At 40.3% G+C, this 18,589-nt stretch overlaps 1 protein-coding gene across 3 annotated transcripts in view; it reads right to left on the minus strand.

Annotated features, from left to right (window-relative positions):
- Positions 1–1,125: 1,125 nt before the first annotated feature.
- The window catches only part of SASS6 (SAS-6 centriolar assembly protein), a 34,685-nt gene continuing 17,221 nt past the window's right edge, over positions 1,126–18,589 (minus strand). For 2 of the 3 annotated variants that reach the window (XM_065555613.1, XM_005300905.5), the window contains exons 10-17: positions 16,425–16,514; positions 16,149–16,328; positions 14,930–15,011; positions 12,544–12,677; positions 10,579–10,704; positions 6,806–6,900; positions 3,600–3,694; positions 1,126–3,478 (exon numbers count right to left, since the gene is read on the minus strand). In XM_065555613.1, the coding sequence (XP_065411685.1) occupies positions 3,378–3,478; positions 3,600–3,694; positions 6,806–6,900; positions 10,579–10,704; positions 12,544–12,677; positions 14,930–15,011; positions 16,149–16,328; positions 16,425–16,514 (903 nt within the window). In that variant the 3' untranslated portion in view covers positions 1,126–3,377. Of the gene's footprint in view, positions 3,479–3,599; positions 3,695–6,262; positions 6,481–6,805; positions 6,901–10,578; positions 10,705–12,543; positions 12,678–14,929; positions 15,012–16,148; positions 16,329–16,424; positions 16,515–18,589 lie in introns of those variants that run through there. The other variant, XM_065555614.1, reaches the window with a different exon arrangement.

Raw genomic sequence — 18,589 nt, forward strand, 5'->3', positions numbered from 1 at the left:
AATACTGTATGAATAAGATTCTTTCTCTGCTGGTTCCTGTATTCAGATTCCAAGTCTGCTTAAACCAACTCTTCCCTTTACTAAATGAATTACAGGTAGGGCTTGAGCTGGTATCACCTTTAGCAATAGGATCAGAGCCACCTCCAGGAAAGGAAGTACATTGATGAAACAGCCAGGCATGCTCTTCCTTTATCACCATTAAAATACCTGCCTCTTTAACATGGAGGAATCAATTTCGGTGATTATGTTCTGTGTACAAGTGATATTAAAAAAGTCTTACACATGAGTGTAGCTCTGACCAAATGCAAATACATGGACTTAGGCTGTAGTGCACAATCCAAGTTTGGCCTCTAACTTTTCAGGCTGCATGATCACCAACCACCCTGCCCTCCAGCTTTTATGCATATAGTTTTTTACCCCTAGAAGTTCCTGCTACCTTTTTAAAAGAAAAAGCCACCAGTATAATACTTTAATGTACTGTTCACTCATTTAAATTGCTACTAAGCTGCTTTGAGCATTTATTTTGTATAAGTAGCAACTGTGCAGGCATCTTGCTCTTGGGTCTAACTGTCTGAGGTAAGTGTTTTGGGTTTTTAAAGTCTTAAAGACTTGAATGGGATAATGTGAAACAATTTGTCATGGCCATCCTGTACCACCACCAAACAGTGACAGTAAATTAATCTTGCTTAGCTGACATGTGCTTAAGATGTAAATCCTCAAACTTTCCCCATGCATTGTGTAGAGCATCTGGATGCTGGGCTCTGAATGCCATTGGGCAGCAAGGTGCCACACCATCTAAGTTCCTTTGAAAGATCTAGTCCCCAGTTCAAGTTTCATACTGATTTCTAATACTACCGCATTGCGTGAAAGTATCTAGTCATTTTCTAAAAATATTCAGTTATCTGTTCTGAGCAGGTTCTGTAAATCCTAAATTTTTGGACTATGTAGCTTGATAAGTGGGCCATGAAGCTCTGTCTGGTAGAGTGGTACTACTTTCTGGTCTGGACTGTAGTGAAATAACTTTGCTCTAATTCTGGTTTTAAAATATTTGAGTGAGTGAAACCTCTCTTCCCCCCAATATGTTTCCACTTAACTGTTAGTCCACTGTAGCTGACCAGAAACATCTTTTTACTGAAACCATTTTAATATTTCCATTAACATACACATTTCCAAAAGCAACTATATACACACACATTAATACAAATTGATTATAAACAAATATACAAATTTTACACTCCAAGATATGTTTAATATACATTTGGACAGTAATGTGCAAAATTAGGATGATTAGCCACTCAAACATTAAGGGAAAGAGTAGATTCTGATACAATATATTACAGAATTGTAGGAGCTAGGGGCATAAATTGAGTCCAAGATATTATTGGAAAATTACCTATAATTGTACTGTCATTTTAAATTACTAGTTTGATATTAGAATATGGTTCATATAAGATGCAGAGAAATTTACTTAATTCCAGATTCCACCAATGAACCCCATCTTAAGTGGTAAGTACAGTTAAATTTACTTGATATGTTCTGTACACCACTGTAGTCACCAGTGAAGGCATCTTTGATTACAGTAGTGGAATGTGAAATGGTTTCCATATGTTCTCTTAATGCTTCATAAAATTATTGGAAGCAGACAGTAGTTCAGATACTTGGTTGTAATTTCCAGTGTATTACAAACTAGCCCATTGTATGTGGAATCTGCTATGGAGAGAGAGGGGGGGAAAAAAACAACAACCAGGGGCTGTGACAAGATGTGAAATTTGTAGCCATAATTCAGTTGTGTGCTTTTACTAAGGTAAGTATTTAGGATCTCATTTTTAAATAGCTAATTTAAATATTTGACTAGTGATCCACAAGATATAAATCTGCATACAAGTATATGAATATATGTAAAAAAGTAGTTGGTTTAAGAAAGCAATTTCCAAGCCAAAGAAAGAAACCACCTGAAACCTATTAAATAAATGTCCTGCATAATTTTAAAGCTAGGAAGTGTCTCTATTAGGAACATCACTGATTCCACAATGCTTCAGCTCTTACATTTACAAAATGTAATATGCTTCCAATTTAAGAAATTTGCATGAGTCATAGGCCAGAAGTCAAGTGCTCACCTCTTTGACCCTTACATTCTTGTAACTGAGCTTCTGAAGATATGCCTGTACTTGCAATTACAGGTTGTGATTATAGCTCAAGTAGACATTCCCAATCGAGCCAGTTTGGGTACTGGAGCAGTGAAGGTGCTGCAGCAGCAGGTGCTTCTGTGGGGGCTGTACAGGCCTGCCCAGAATCTTGAGTAATTACTTGTGGAGCTAGTCCAGAGTGAAGCAGTTTCACTGTTCTCTTATTTGAACTAGCTACATTAAAGCTAGTTCAGGTATGTCTATTTAGATTTCAACCACACCCTGAGATTGCAGTACAGACATACCCTGACAGGAAACAGTGTTCCATAGGTAGCAGGTCAACTCAACAGACAGGCCCATGAAAGATACTCCACATTCCGCTGCATGTTACAGAAATGTTCTCTAGAGATGAATGCCAGTGTCTATATTTCATCCATACATGGAGTGTGACTGGTGGAAAAATGCAGTCACACTGCCAAAATCCTGTACAAGGAGAATATAATGCACCACCTGGTCTTAGCAGACCTGGGTCATTACACTAGTATCCTGGCACAAGTGTTGCTTTAGGGGCTAAGGAGTCCAGGGTAGTAAGTTCAAAATGCTATACAAACATATCTTTCAGTATAGAAACCAACTCCAAACCGCTGTAGGAATAACTTGAAAAAAAGTTTGCTGTATCAGGAAACTGCCCAACACAACTACCACTGACTTCAGAGCTTGCTGTGCATTTTCCAGGAACAAGATCCTAAAGTTACTAGGTATTTTCAAGGAGAAACTCCACGCAGGACGAGTTTCAGCATAATGATAGAACTATTAGCAATATCATTAGTTTGGATTTCTGGCAAGGGGAAAGATTAAAATAGGTTGTTTACTACACAAAAACTCCTCTGGGGGGTCTTGTTGCTCCATAACCATTTATAAACCTTTAAAGGCTTTGCCTCATTTTATAAATGGTCATTTCTAAACAATCGTTTTGTAGCATAATATTTTCATGTGATTAAAGTAGTTAATATTTTTCCCCTCCACGTTTTACTTTTCTGGCTGGAATTTTATACTGATATTTATGTAAATGAATGTGCTTTCTTCACAAAAGCCAAAGATTATACAAATGTATGGTAAAGTTAACTCATTTTAAACAGTTACTATAACATTTTGACTGACATTTAAGGGGTAATAATTGTATTTAGTATCTTAATTAAAAGCCATCCAAAATCTTCGATAGTTGATAACATAAAAGATTTCATCTAATGATTATGTTGTTTGCAATCCAGGGAAATAAGCAGAGGCTGTAGACTGTATTCCGGGTTTTGATGAAGTTAGTGTTTTTGTTGATGTGGAGGATTTTGGATATTCTGCAAATAGGGGGGAAAAACACTATTAATTTCTGTGGGGTACAAGTAGCACCTTCTTAAAGCAGAAAGCATTTTGAAATAAGAGATTTGTTTACTTTCAGGGAACTACTGCCCTTCCTACCTGAGGAGTTAAATGTATTTTGGCTGAGACCTCGTAAAGGAATGCTGTCTTCTCTTTTCTTTAAATACTTCAATTCCAATCCCAAATTCTCACCACTAACCAAAAGAAAATAGAATCATCCTTAAAATAGGAAAACTTAACACTTACCTAATTTTGTAAACTTGTGTTTTTGATGCAGTAAAGCTCACTCATAATATACTTCAGGGCCTAAAATAAAGGCCCTTCAAAGAGATTAAGACCGACTGAAGCAACAGCAACCTAAAAGACATCTCAAATACTTATTTTTACCATATCATCAATGCAGGAGCTAAAACAATAGCACTGTAATGGTTACTTACCTTGCAGTAAGTGTGATACTTTTGAGATTTTTAGTCCATGGTGCATGCAAGACTAATCTGAACAGCAGTGTCTGTTGGGATCATGCCTGTACCCAGCATATATTCCCTCAAATGGGGGTACAAGTGGCAGGGCGGCCACAACAATCCCTCCAGTTTTTCACTAATCCAGATTCTCATCTAGAGGAGACTCCAAGGAGCAAGAATGGAGGGTGCTTGTGGGAGCTACTCAGAAAAAACATAAGAACCACAGGTTTTTTCTTCAATTATTTGTCCATGTGGATCCCATTCTAAGTCATTGGCCAGCAGTACCTCATCTGGAAGGTGGGAATGAGTAGTCCTAACTCACTCACTAAACAATGCCTTTCCAATTTGGCATCTTATCTCAAAGCCAGGTCCAGGCACAGTGTTTGGCATCACGATGAAACAGTATAATAAGGGAGAGGGATGAGCCCTGAGGGACGGAAGTTCACTCCCCCACCTGGCTTATGTAATGACCACCAAAAAAGCCATCTGAGAGTAAGGTAGTGAGAGAACATTCAGAGAGGAGTTTAAAGGGGGACTTCATGAGACCTGTGAGGATATTTAGATCCCAAGATAGATGGATGCCTGGAAATATGTTTGGTTCAGTGTTCCAATTTATCTTACCTTGGAGGCAGTACCAGCCTTTGGTGCCAAGCTGATTTCTGGCAGTTGTGGATAGCCTATCAGATCTCTTACTGGTACTGGTCTTAAAGAGTTGCATTCTGGCTTACAGAAGTGCTGACTGACTGGGACTCAGAGGTGGAAGAGCCTCATACCTGTTGTTCTGGGTCTGAAGTGCCCTTCAGACTGCTCCAGAAGTAGTAATTTTAGCCAACTGACCCTGGATTTTCTCTGTCTTGACAAGCAGCTAGCACAACTGTCAAACAAGGGGCTTCTGCTTAAACAGAATAAACCAGGGATAGGCAACCTCTGGCACGCAAGCTGATTTTCAGTGGCACTCACACTGTCCAGGTCCTGGCCATTGATCCAGGAACTCTACATTTTAATTTAATTTTAAATGAAGCTTCTTAAACATTTTAAAAACCTTATTTACTTTACATACAACAATAGTTTAGTTCTATATTATAGACTTATAGAAAGACATTCTAAAAACGTTCAAATGTATGACTGGCACGCAAAACCTTAAATTAGAGTGAATAAATGGAGACTTGGCACACCACTTCTGAAAGGTTGCCGACCCCTGGAATAAACAATGGCTATATGTCTGTCTCTGCACAATGAACAGGGAGTTCAAGCCTGAGAGCTTTGAATCCACTATAACAGCAATGGCGGTGATGCAAACTGCCAAGCACTAAGAGGGATGGATGGGACTGCTCTGCCCTCCCCTCAGATGGGGAAGGCACGAGGACATAATGAGTGCCAGGCACAGCTCCAATGGACACTGCTCAAAGATTCTGATTTCGCATGCATGGATACCTAGTGTGGGATCTACATGGACAATTACTCAGAGTTAAGTTTACGTAGTACTAAATAAAATGTTTACATTTTATTTCATAACTTTTATATAGATTCAATATTCCAGCCATATCTACACAGCAAACAACTGTTCTTGTAACCAGTCTGACACTCATCCAGCCCAGTTACAACAAAAATATGACAGTAGTCTGCATGGCAGCGTTTTCCACCTCAAAACCACATGCCAACCAGGTTTGTTCAGCCACATTTATAACAGTGCCAAGAGGTCTTTGGATCAGTGCTTTCTTAGATTCAGAAGAAGAAAGCATTCCCAAAGGGCACAGACAGAGCAATGCATTCTGGGACATCCCCTACAGAGCAGTGGAGAGCTGGAAAGTAGAGCCAACTGAGATAAAAGATACAGTTAGAGGAGGTCCTATCTACATCACAAAAACAGTTTGCAAAATTTGTTTCAGGAAGACATTTGCCAGCCTAAGACACTTTAGTGCTATAACTGGGATTGACCATGTAATTAACTGGTTAAATGCAGTTAAGATATGCAGTGCAGCCAGAGCTTAATGTTTTCACTTACTCATCCCACTGGGCCTACCTCCTTCATTGTATGATTTCTAAAACCACCCACTCTTGGTACACTCCAGCACCACCCTGGTAAACTGGAATAAAGAAACCAGATGTCATCTGCAAATGGAATTATTATAGTCACATCACTTTAAGCAATAAGTTTTGAATGCCATCACTACCCAGACTTGCTAGGGTAGTCAGCATATTGACAAACGAACACTCATTGCCTTCACTCCACTTTTCGGGTCACTATGGCATCCATTTCCAGAGTAGCTGGCCCCCCATTAAGCTGATAGTCCTACATACCAATATCACTGCTACTGTGGAACTCCACTGAAGAACAGAATTGTTGCAATATGGGGTTAGGTACAGCCATGTTTAAAGTCACTAGTGCTGTCTGACAAAGTTTGGTTTGTGTAGTGTATCCCAAGAGAGCTGAATAATGAAAAAATTAGACTACTTTAAAAAGGCACTGACTGACAGCTGAACAAGCCTTGTTGTTGTTGTTGTGGAGATAGGTAAATCTGCAAACAAGAGAATTTAATATTTCACTAGAAATGTAATATGGCTTCTTCAGAACTCTTCATAAAACAAAAAAATTACTTCCAAAGACACTTTGACAGAAGACCACATTTTCAAAAGCAGCCTCTAAAATACAGGTTTATTTTGTGAGTAAGTCTGTGCATGCTCACTTGAACATAATACAATGTGTATTCACAAACTTGGGCATAAAAAAAAAAAAACTGTTTTGGAAAAAATTTCCAACAATTTTAGAAAGGCTGGGCTGAGGTGTCTCTGAAAATTGGGCCTCAAAATAATTTCTATGGACACAATTATCATGATACTCACTTTTCTATATTTGTTGAATGACCAGTTGCAATAGAAAATCCTGGCTGAATGTCTGAACTTTTATTAGTTTTTGAAAGCTGCACATTAAACTGAACCTGCCAAAAGATCAAAGGTTTCACACATTCAGCATTTTGGATCCAGATATTATTATGCACCAAGAAAATGTATAGACTAAGGACTTTTATCAGACTGAGCACTTCAGGGCAATAAGGTTCCACACCACGTTTAGCAAATGCTTAACAAATAAAATAGTATAGATATAAAACAAAGACGCAATTCAGATGACAAGTCTGCTGTGTATGTATGATAGCACAGGGTGAATTACTGATACATATCAACATGGTTTGGTATCAAATAAACAGGGCCGGCTCTAGGCACCAGCAAAACAAGCTGATGCTTGGGGTGGCACATTTTTAGGGATGGCATGGCCGGCGCCAGAATGCCGCCCCTAAAAATGTGCCCCAGCCGCCCTAGCTTACCTCCGCTGCTGCTGCCACAGCGCGCGAAACAGTTGATTCGCGCGCCGCTACTCGCCCTCCCTCCCAGGCTCTCAAGCCTGGGAGGGAGGGGGAGCAGCGGCGTGCGAATCAGCGGTTTTGCGCGCCGCGGCGGCTCGGGGTCTCCCCCTCCCTCCCAGGCTCTCAAACCTGGGAGGGAGGGGAAGATCCCGAGCAGCCGTTTCGCGCGCCGCTGCTCCCCCTCCCTCCCTCATAGGCTTGAGAGCCTGGGGGGAGGAGGCAGGGCTGGGGATTTGGGGAAGGGGCGGAGCTGAGGCGGGGCCGGGGAGGGGGGGGCGGCCAAAATTGTTTTTGCTTTGGGTGGCAAAAATCCTAGATGACAGGTTTCAGAGTAGCAGCCGTGTTAGTCTGTATCCGTAAAAAGAACAGGAGGACTTGTGGCACCTTAGAGACTAACAAATTTATTAGAGCATAAGCTTTCGTGGACTACAGCCCACTTCTTCGGATGCATACAGAGTGGAATAAATATTGAGGAGATATATATACACACATACAGAGAGCATGAACAGGTGGGAGTTGTCTTACTTAATTGGCCTCTCAGAGTTGGTAAGAGGAAAAAAAACTTTTGAAGTGATAATCAAGCTAGCCCAGTACAGACAGTTTGATAAGAAGTGTGAGAATACTTACAAGGGGAGATAGATTCAATGTTTGTAATGGCTCAGCCATTCCCAGTCCTTATTCAATCCTGAGTTGATTGTGTCTAGTTTGCATATCAATTCCAGCTCAGCAGTCTCTCGTTGGAGTCTGTTTTTGAAGTTTTTCTGTTGTAATATAGCCACCCGCAGGTCTGTCATTGAATGACCAGACAGGTTAAAGTGTTCTCCCACTGGTTTTTGAGTATTATGATTCCTGATGTCAGATTTGTGTCCATTAATTCTTTTGCGGAGAGACTGTCCGGTTTGGGCAATGTACATGGCAGAGGGGCATTGCTGACACATGATGGCATATATCACATTGGTAGATGTGCAGGTGAACGAGCCCCTGATGGTATGGCTGATGTGATTAGGTCCTATGATGATGTCACTTGAATAGATATGTGGACAGAGTTGGCATCGGGCTTTGTTACAAGGATAGGTTCCTGGGTCAGTGGTTTTGTTCAGTGATGTGTGGTTGCTGGTGAGTATTTGCTTTACAAATCTGACATCAGGAATCATAATACTCAAAAACCAGTGGGAGAACACTTTAACCTGTCTGGTCATTCAATGACAGACCTGCGGGTGGCTATATTACAACAGAAAAACTTCAAAAACAGACTCCAACGAGAGACTGCTGAGCTGGAATTGATATGCAAACTAGACACAATCAACTCAGGATTGAATAAGGACTGGGAATGGCTGAGCCATCTCCCCTTGTAAGTATTCTCACACTTCTTATCAAACTGTCTGTACTGGGCTAGCTTGATTATCACTTCAAAAGTTTTTTTTCCTCTTACTTAATTGGCCTCTCAGAGTTGGTAAGACAACTCCCACCTGTTCATGCTCTCTGTATGTGTGTATATATATCTCCTCAATATTTATTCCACTCTGTATGCATCCGAAGAAGTGGGCTGTAGTCCACGAAAGCTTATGCTCTAATAAATTTGTTAGTCTCTAAGGTGCCACAAGTACTCCTGTTCTTTTTAAAAATCCTAGAGCCGGCCCTGCAAATAAAAACAGGAAATAGTTGCTGCTTCTCAAATATTTAAGTTAATGTTAAATTTAAGATTTAGGGTAGAGCTGCAGCTTACAGCCCACTAATATAGGCTGACTAATATCTGATTGAAGTCAGTTATGCCAAAGGAAAGCTGATATTTCTCAAGAAAGCCTTTAAACAAAGTTTTGGTGTCTTCGGTATTCTGTGTTTTTTCTGAAACATCAGGTTTGATTGTTTTTAGTAAGATCAGCCTTTTGCTGAGTGTTATCAGGTGCCCCTTTAAGAGGATGGGGACAAGCTAGCCCTGTTCTGATCCAGCTGAGCCGGGGACAGGTGTTCTCCCAAAAAGAGGCTCAGCAAAATCCATTTTAAAAACAATGTCACTGGATAACATTGTTCATTTAAGCTTTTTTTTTTTTAAATGTAATCAATTTAAATTTTCGAAGTATGGGGGAATCAGACAATTACTGTGTGGGTGGGTGTGTGAAATTGACATTTACTGATGAAAATCTGATCCTGCCAAGCCTATCCATAAAGAGCAGCAGGAAGAGGCTGCAGAGAGCAGAAAGTTGTGCAGGCCCTCTCTGGGAATAGGAAGACAGGCCAGAAGCCAGGGGGCTTGGGTAGCAGAAGGAGATGCTGGAGCAAGAGGAAGACCCAGGGAAACACCTCTTTGGCCACTCTCACGTACAAGGGCAGGGAGCTGAGATAGAATCCAGGAGGGACATGGGACTTTTATTAAGCCCAACGTGGGCAGCCATTGTTCGCATTATTGCTTGGTCTGAGCGTTTGAACTCTAGGAGGGGATTCCACAGTTAAATCTGAAAGCCCTCTAGTCTGAAGTCAGGGACAGGTCATGGGCTTCCATGAATTTTTCTTTATTACCCATGACCCGTCCGTGACTTTTACTACAAATAATCATGACAAAAACCTTAGCCTTAGTTATTAGCCTAAGACAGTGTTGGAGAAGTATTCTTGAGGAACCCTGAGAAGAGGAATCAAAGAGTGGAATGCCTGCAGGGCCACCCCGTGCCATCGGGATACTCTGAAATAATGATGCTATGACAATGAGCCATAGTCATTTCAATCCCAAATTATATAGAATATATGAAGTGTTTTGTGTACTACAAACTACTTCTGTAAGGAATAAAGAAACACAAAGATATACAAAGGAACAACTGAAAAGGGAACCTTGCTGACTTTGAGAACTTCTCTCTCACTAGTTTACAGTAGGACATTTACTATAATCAAATAGAAATTAGGGAAGTTACATTTGGGAGGCAGTGTGATATATTGGACTAAAAACCAGAGGTAACTGCCAGGAAGTCTCGTGTTCTAGGTTTAATGCTACAACTAATTTGCTGTGTAGCTTTTGTTCAAAGGAGAATTCATGACAAGGTGGAAAATATCTTACAGGAGAGTCATGAAAATTAGGGTTTGTAAACTGCTTTGAAAATGCCAGGTACTATTACCATTATAATAATTTAGTGGTTATAGCCAAATTCTTGCTGTCATTCAACACAAAAACCATATCACATAGCATATCCAAGTCAAACTGTTCAGAAATATACGATTAGAAACGTGTGTGTTGAGCACAAAATAAGAGTAAATGTAAATTCCTGCCTTTGGTCCTGAAACCTGCTGGTTGGCACTTTTCACAGGTGCGGTTTCTGGAAAGTTTTGGAAAGCGCATACCGGAGAGATGGGGTAACTGATTCCTGAGCTAGTAAAACGGAGTCTGTTGTCAAGCTGTAAGAGAGAAAAATAAAATGTAGAAAGAGGAGGAAACAGCAGTGCAACAGTAGAAAATCAAAATCTATGCATCTCTAGTTCCAGCAATCTGTTTTTCTTTTTAATAATGGTTCACTTAAAGTAGAACCCAGACATTCAAGAGCACTGAACTGCGACTCAGGGGACCTAAGATTTCTTCCTAGCTCTGCCACTGGTTTACTGGGTGTCCTTAGGAAGGTCACTTCACCTCTTGGTATCTCAGTTTCCCCAACTGTAAAATGAGAATAATGATACAGACCTCCTTTGTAAAGCACTTAGAGATCTGCTGATGAAAAGTGCTATAGAAGAGCTAGGTATTCGTATTCTTACCGGTAATCAATGACATTTAATTTCACTGAGCATAGATGTAAAAATTTAAAACTGACCTTTGTAATCACAAAATATTACTACAAATTAATGTTTATACATTATAGTGACTAAAGTACAAGAAAAAGCATGTTTTCCTATGCTTACATTCTTAAAAGTGTAGAAAGTCAATGGATACTAGACAAGATAAGCATTATTTTACTACCACTTTTCCTCTAACAACAAACCACAAGATTTGACTAATATACTCTTGACTATATGCTTATTACAAGTGTATGTAAGTGACCCAAGGCTCTGTGCATCAAAGAGAAATGTAGCAATGCAAACAGGTTTTTGTTGGTTGGTTTGTTTGTTTTTTTAAGATTAAACGGCTGCAGATCTACAGGCCTTAGTTACTGGAAGGGGAACAGAACAATAGATAAGTAAAACCTGCTAGCCGAGGTAAAATGGGCATGTGCTAAATATGTGGAACCAAAAAAATAATGAAACCACCAAATAAACACTGATTGATAGATTTGAGAACTCCTTGAAAGCATCACCACACATCTCAAGAGCCAGCAGGCCTACTTTAATTTGGTCTCTTTAAACAAGAACATTTTATGAGAATTTTTTACTCCTCACTTCCCTTGTGCTCTTCAAAATACCTCACTAGCCCTAAGTTAAAAAAACTATCTGGAACATTTGTTAGTAACCATTCTAAAAGAATGAAGATGCATAGCAGCAAGACACACCCACACTTTTTCTTATGCAATTTCTATTAGTGTTGTAATCGTTTTCTTTTCCGTGTGTTTCCAGATTTTTAAATTCTAATTTCATGTTAAATTCAAAAGTGAAAGGGACATTCTGCATGTAGTTTTTTTTTTTATATCTATATCTCTAGAGATAGATATATATTTTTTTAAACCAGATTAGCAGAAGCTCTAGGTCCTCCAGGCAGACGGAAAATACCTCTACATCCCCTTCCACCTGGTAAATAACTGGTAGTTCTATAAAGAGCAACCCAGAATACTTTATGACCTCTGCTTGGCAGCATGTCTAGCATGTGTTTTTATATATATATATATATATATATATATATATATATTTTTTTCCCACATACAGTTTCTGGTGTTTGGGTGTAAGTGCAGTGTAATGGACTGTTTGAGAAGGACATTCTTGACACATTTTAGAGAAGGATCTTAAGAATATTAGACGTGTAGATGCATGCAATTATAAGCATATGCTATTTCACTAGCCCAAATGCATTACACAAATCTGTGCATTTTAACAGTTTTTATTGCTTATTGAGAATTTAGGAAGTTCTTATTTATGATACTAGTAATTTTGTTGCATCCATGAACAACAGTGCACAACATGATGAGAAAAATTCAATTACGGGGCAAAAGGAATACCAAAGCATTTCTCTTAGGTACTATAAGCACTTCACTTGGCATGTATCTTTATTTCTAAAAATGTACAGCAAGTACCAAGTTTTATAAGTGGATAACTTACCATATTGTGAGGTGAAGTGCCAGTTCTAATAGTGCCATTGCTTGAATGTGTAAGTGGAATGGTAGAAGTTCCCAATATCTCTTGCTTTCTTGCCATCTGAATTTCATTCAGTTGCTTATTTAACCATGTGATTACTATATAGAAAAAGGAGTAAAACTCTAATTTTCAAACATTTTGTTTTCCATCCTTTTTATTAGTACTAAAAATCTAACACAAATTACATCAAGAAATCATGTGAATGATTCTATTTCATGTTATATTAGTGAACTAAACATAATTTTGATGTCCCAGTCTCTTTACCCCTTCCCCTCTGGGCTTCTCATCTGATCTGCCCCCTTCCTCCAAACATTTTTCCCCTAGTTTCAGTACCAGACTCCTTGTCCTGTCCCAATCTGCTCCCTCTACTGCAGGAACAGCTCATACCATCTGCATTCAAGTCAGCCAGCAGGATCACAAGCCACAATGGAAGTACTGACAGTCTCTGTGCTCTTAGTTCCAGTGTTTGACATCACAGTGGCCTGCAGCAACCAGGAGGATTGCAAGGAAAGTCACGCATGGCCCCTGCTGCCCCCTCCCGCCCACAAAGTCCCATCTCTCAAAGATGCCAGGTCTGATTAACTTTCCCCTTCAACATCTACAGCTAAAGATGGCTTTAAAAAAAAAATCAGGTCACCTTATGACGGTGCTCTCTTTTAAATTTCCATTATTATAACCTGTTAATTTTTCATAGAATAGCAATAGAGTATTAATTGGAACCCACAAACTATAGGGAAGTAAACATTTAATAATTAGAGACCCAGGAGCTGGATTTAAATTCATGGAGTTCAATATACTTTGGATTATGCCCCATAAGGATTAAGACATCTAAAAACATACTAACTTTAAGCATGTAAGCTTTCCCATGGACTTCAATGAAACTGTTTACCTGCTTAAAGTTGAGCATGTGTATTAGCAGGATGCACGATTGGAGCCTATGTTTTCAAAGCATCAATTTGTAACTTAGCTGTGCAATTCTTGTTTTAACTGATGCGGTCATGTAGCTTAAATTTAGAATCACAGGTAAACTTTTTCAAATTCTAAACTGTAACACTTAGAAAGTTGTAAGGCAAATTCTGTTTTATGTGAAGAACCACACCAAACAAAATTAGGGCTACTATAATACACGGGAAACATGAACTCAGAGGTTACTAAATTGTTTGATCCTTGTGGGCTGTGGGGTGGCGGGAGCGGAGGGGAACAGCAGGAAATCACAAGTATGCCATGACAGAAATGAGCAAATCTTTCTAGCTTCAAAATGAAATAAAATTTTTTTAATACTAATTTTTACTCCTGAGGGCATTCTGTGCCAAAAAAATTAAGAATTCTGCACACAGTATTTTAAAATTCTGCAAATTTTATTTGTCAAATAAATGTGGAGACTCCAGCATGGCATTGGGGAGCACAGACCACTGGCTGCACAGAGGTGGGAGATCACTGTGCAGCTTCCCCAGAGAACATGGACTCCGCGATGAGACTGCACCCAACCCTGACACAGCACAAGAACAGGGCCTGCTCCAGAAACACCCCAGGTGCACCAGGTGTGGGGCAGGCAGGCTCAGCAAAGCAGGATCCAAGTGTGGAGGGACTTAGTGGCGAGGCAATCCAGGTGTGGGTTGAAAGGGTTGTGTGTGGGCCAATCTGGGTGCAGACGGCTCAGTGAGGGATCTGGGTGTGAAGGGGGATATAGATGCACAGGGGCTTGTTGGGGGGGGTTCTGGGTGCAACGGTAATGGGACTCTACAGGGGAATCCAGGTGCGGGGGGTTCCTCAGGGTGATCCAGGTGCAGGGGGAGTGGGGTTGTGTGCGGGGCGGGAGGAAGGCTTAGCGGGAGGGTCTGGGTATGAGGGGGTCTGGATGCACGGGGATTGGGCAGATGAGGGAGCAGCTCCCTGTACAATGATCCCTTCCCCTGCAGCTGAGGAGCAATGGGTGCAGGAAGTGTGGGGGAGTTGAGGGGGGGAAGGGGGTTGCAGAGCTTCCTACAGCCAGGGGAGAAATCTGGGAGTGGGTCTGACACGGCCCCAGATGCTGTGCAGGGAAAGAGGAAGTCCCGTCCTCCCCAGTCCAGCTGGGACTAGCAGCTGAGCCCGGTGCCAGGTCTTCCCCAGTCCTGCCCCCTGGCCCACAGTGATTCACCTCTCTGCTGGCTGCCCTGAGCACCCAAAACATACTGCTGAGGAGGGTGGCATGACCATTCTTGTGGCTTCCCAATCAGAAAGTCATTTTTCTGCAGGGAAGCAAAGAAATCTGAGGGGGATCATAAATTCTGCGCATGCACAGTGGTGCAGAATTCCCCCACAAGTAACAAGAACAGGGAGAACTAAAGAAGGAATCCTGTAAACCTACCATTTTCATTGGTTTTTAGCAGTTGCTTGCTTTCTTCCAGTTTTTGTACTGTAGTTTCTAACTGTTCTTGCAACTTGCAGACCTGAAATATTTCCATACTAATTACGTCAAGCATAATCAAGAAATGTCAATTAAAAACTGAAGAAAATAAGTGTAAATAAATATCAAGGATTTAGAAGTACAGTTGAGCTTAAAGCAACACTGAATGATTATTTAGATTCAAAATTAATCATAGTACAAAAGGGGTGTGACTACACAATGAAAAGATCCTTTTTTTCTTGGCATTGATTTCAAAGGCACAAGTGTCAGTTGGCATTGGGCAACTATGTATGCCTTTGAAAATCTCTCTCTCAACTTTTGCCTGTTTCTGCCCTTCAGATGTTGATTCATAGCTCTGTACACTCTGTTGTATTCACTGAACGTTTTGTACTCTAAATTCTAGCCCTGTACAAATATAGTATCCTCTCTATATATTTGTATTTAAAGGGGTAACAAGGTAAAGAGTTTTCATTGTAGGAGTTAGCAAATCTTTTAACAAAAGCTAACTCGAATAGTAACTGAAATCTGATATGGCCCTGAACCCCGGCTGTCTTTGCTGGAAGTTCTGTCCAGATATGAAGTTTGCAGTTCCAAACCACATTCATGCAGTATTTGTGTTTTTTTTTTATTTTAAACATGCAAGAGAATCAGAACCTGAACTGACCAGTTTGTTTCCATGCTCGAAACTGAATAAAATACCAAATGCAAACAAAGTATAAAGCATAAACAGTGGGTGAAACTTAGATTTAAAAAAAAAAAATCTTTCCTATTTTATCTAATACAAGAAAATCTCTCTTTTAAAAAATAACCGTTATTTTTTAATTTGAACGTCTCTTTAGGTCAGAAGCATATTGATCCAAACATTAAGTTTGTAATTATTTTAGCTATTTTTATTGGACTTCACAATTTGTCAAATTTAGCGCGGCTACTAAAATTTGAGAGTTTTGCTTCAACTGGGCTCTCTATTCCCTCTATGCTATAATCAACCAGAAAAATACACGACACTAACATTTGCCAGAATTCTGTGTTTCAATAAACCATTTAATAAATGGGTAAAGTCATTCAGTTTTATAGACAGCAATTCAAGGCTAATCCTGCAAACACGTAAAACACACGCTTAACTTAAAACACATGCATAAATGGTTACAGCACTAAAGCTTAAGATAATGCATTAAGTTACCTCTTGCTCTTTTACTCTAAGAGATTGTCCAGTCTCCTGCAGTTCCCTTTGCTCTTTCTGTAGTTTCTCTTCTTTTTCAGCCAAGAGTTTTTCTTGCTGAATTGTTACTGTATTTTTCAATTTCAATTTACTTATTAGAGTTTTCAAATCTCCTTGTAACTTCTTGATAATTTCGTTAGCCTATTAAACAACATCAAAGTCCTTTCTAAATTAACAACAATGCATAAAATTAATGAAGAAATCCCATGATTGGGACAATTTCATGTTTAAACAAACCTTAAGAAGTTCAGCTGATAATGATTTTATTGTTGCTTCAAGTTTTCCTACATGAACTTGTTTCTTCTCTGTATTTTCTTCCAGTATCACCTTCAAAAATCAAAAAGTTTTCCCATTAGCAAGGTTTTGTGCTTCTTAAAAAAGAAAAGCACAATACTTAAATCTGATTTATATCAAGCTTGTTAAAGTTTGCATTAGAAGGGAGAGGTTTACGCCCCCTGTGCAATCACTGTAGTTCTTAGAGATGTGGTCCCTATGAACGCTCCACTTCAGGTGGGCATGCACCTCCAAATTGGAGATTTTAGCTAGCAGTGCCTGTTTGGCCCATGCATGCGCTCTACTATGCCTAGTACTCTGCAACATGGCTAAATAGATCTGTGCAGGCGACCCACTCTCAATTCCTTCTCTATCGCAAAGATCCACAGCAGAGAAATCCGAAGCAGAGGGCAAGGAAGTGGAGTAGTGAAGCACCCATAGGGGGGACACATCTCAAAGAGCTAGTTACCGAACAGGGTGAGTAACCTCTCCTCCTTTAAATAGTGTCCCTATGGGTGCTCCACTTCAGGTGACTACCAAGCAGTACCCTCTAAGGAGGGGGACAGGCTTTGGAATCCAATCCAAAAATCAAAGACAGTACAGTAGAGCCAAACACAGCATCAGAAGCGGAGTCATGAATTACTGCAGAATGTTCAGAAAAGCTATGTATGAAGGTCCAAGTTGTGACTTTACTATATCTCAGCAATGGGAACTTTCTTAAGGTAGGCTATTGAAGTAGAAAGAGGTCTCATTGAATGGGAGTACTCTGGAAAGAGGCTGGAGATGATTGGACTGATAGCAAAACGTAATGCAGACAGATATCCATCTAGAGCAGTGGTTCTCAACTCGTGATCCAAACAGCACACAGCTGCAGCCCCCATGACACCCTCAGGGCCACACAGGTAGTATATAGTGTGGATGCAGCCCTCATAACAGAGAGAGAGTTCTATATGTTGCCCACAATGGCAAACAGGTTGAGAACCAGTGCCCTAGAGAGTCTTTGCTTGGAAACTGGAAATCCCTTAGATCTTCTACAAAAGACACAAACAACCCAGGAGATTTTCTAACTGGCTTTGTCCTGTCCAAGTATAAGGCTAATGCCCTCCTGACATCAAAATGTACATAATACCACATCCTCCTTATTCAGGTGTGGATTAGGAAAGAAAATTGGAAGAAGAATAGATTGGTAAATGTGCAAGTCAGATGACAGCTTTAGAATTTGGGATGTGGTTGCAATGTGACCTCGTCCTTGAAGGATACGCCATCAGAGTCTCTATCTGCTCAAAGACTTGAGCAGAAGTAATGATTACCAGGAAGGTTGTTTTCATAGATAAGTAGAGAACAGGTTGCCACTGGCTCAAAGACAGGTCTTGTAAAGCATCCAAGACTAAGCTGAGGTCCAAAACAGGGGCAGGATATTTGACTTGTGGACTTTTGACTTGCAGTCATCAGATGTGTGTACACTGAAAAGCCCGTAACAGCTGCCCAAGGTACCCTAATGGAACTTAAAAAAAACAACTTGTTTTCAGTTTAGGATGTAATTTAGTAGATCTGACAGCAAAGAGGATGCAGGTGAATGGTGTCTTAGGTCACACCAGAGGCTAAATCTCATCTCCTTTTGTAGGTAACTATTATAGGTCGACTGCTCCCTACTATGTAATGATACTCTTCTCACTACCTCAGAATAGGTTGTTTCTAGCCCAGTGAACCAGTGATCAGCCATGCTTTTAGGTGAAGAACCCCAAGGCTGGGGTGAAGAATCTGACAGACATCCTGAGAGAAGATGAGGGACAGTCTGGAGGCTCAACTGATTGACAAGCAGCCAACTGGATAAGGTAATGAAACCATGTCTGTCTTGGCCACGTTGGAACCATCAGAATAACTCTGGCCTTGTCTTTCCTTATCTTGATCAACACCCTGGATATTAGAGAAGTTGGATGAAACACATACAACAGACCTGACATCCAGCAAAGGAGAAAGGTATCTCCCAAGGAGTGGTGGCCCAGTCCCCCCCTAAAGTAGAACTGGAAGCACTTCCTGTTTCTGGCCATGACAAACAGGTCCATCTATGGGATGCCCCAACATTGAAATATGCAGTGGAGTTCAATGGGATCTCTCTCCTGCTCATG

Source organism: Chrysemys picta, chromosome 8 (genome assembly GCF_011386835.1).
Source record: "Chrysemys picta bellii isolate R12L10 chromosome 8, ASM1138683v2, whole genome shotgun sequence".
Lineage (NCBI taxonomy): Eukaryota > Metazoa > Chordata > Testudines > Emydidae > Chrysemys > Chrysemys picta.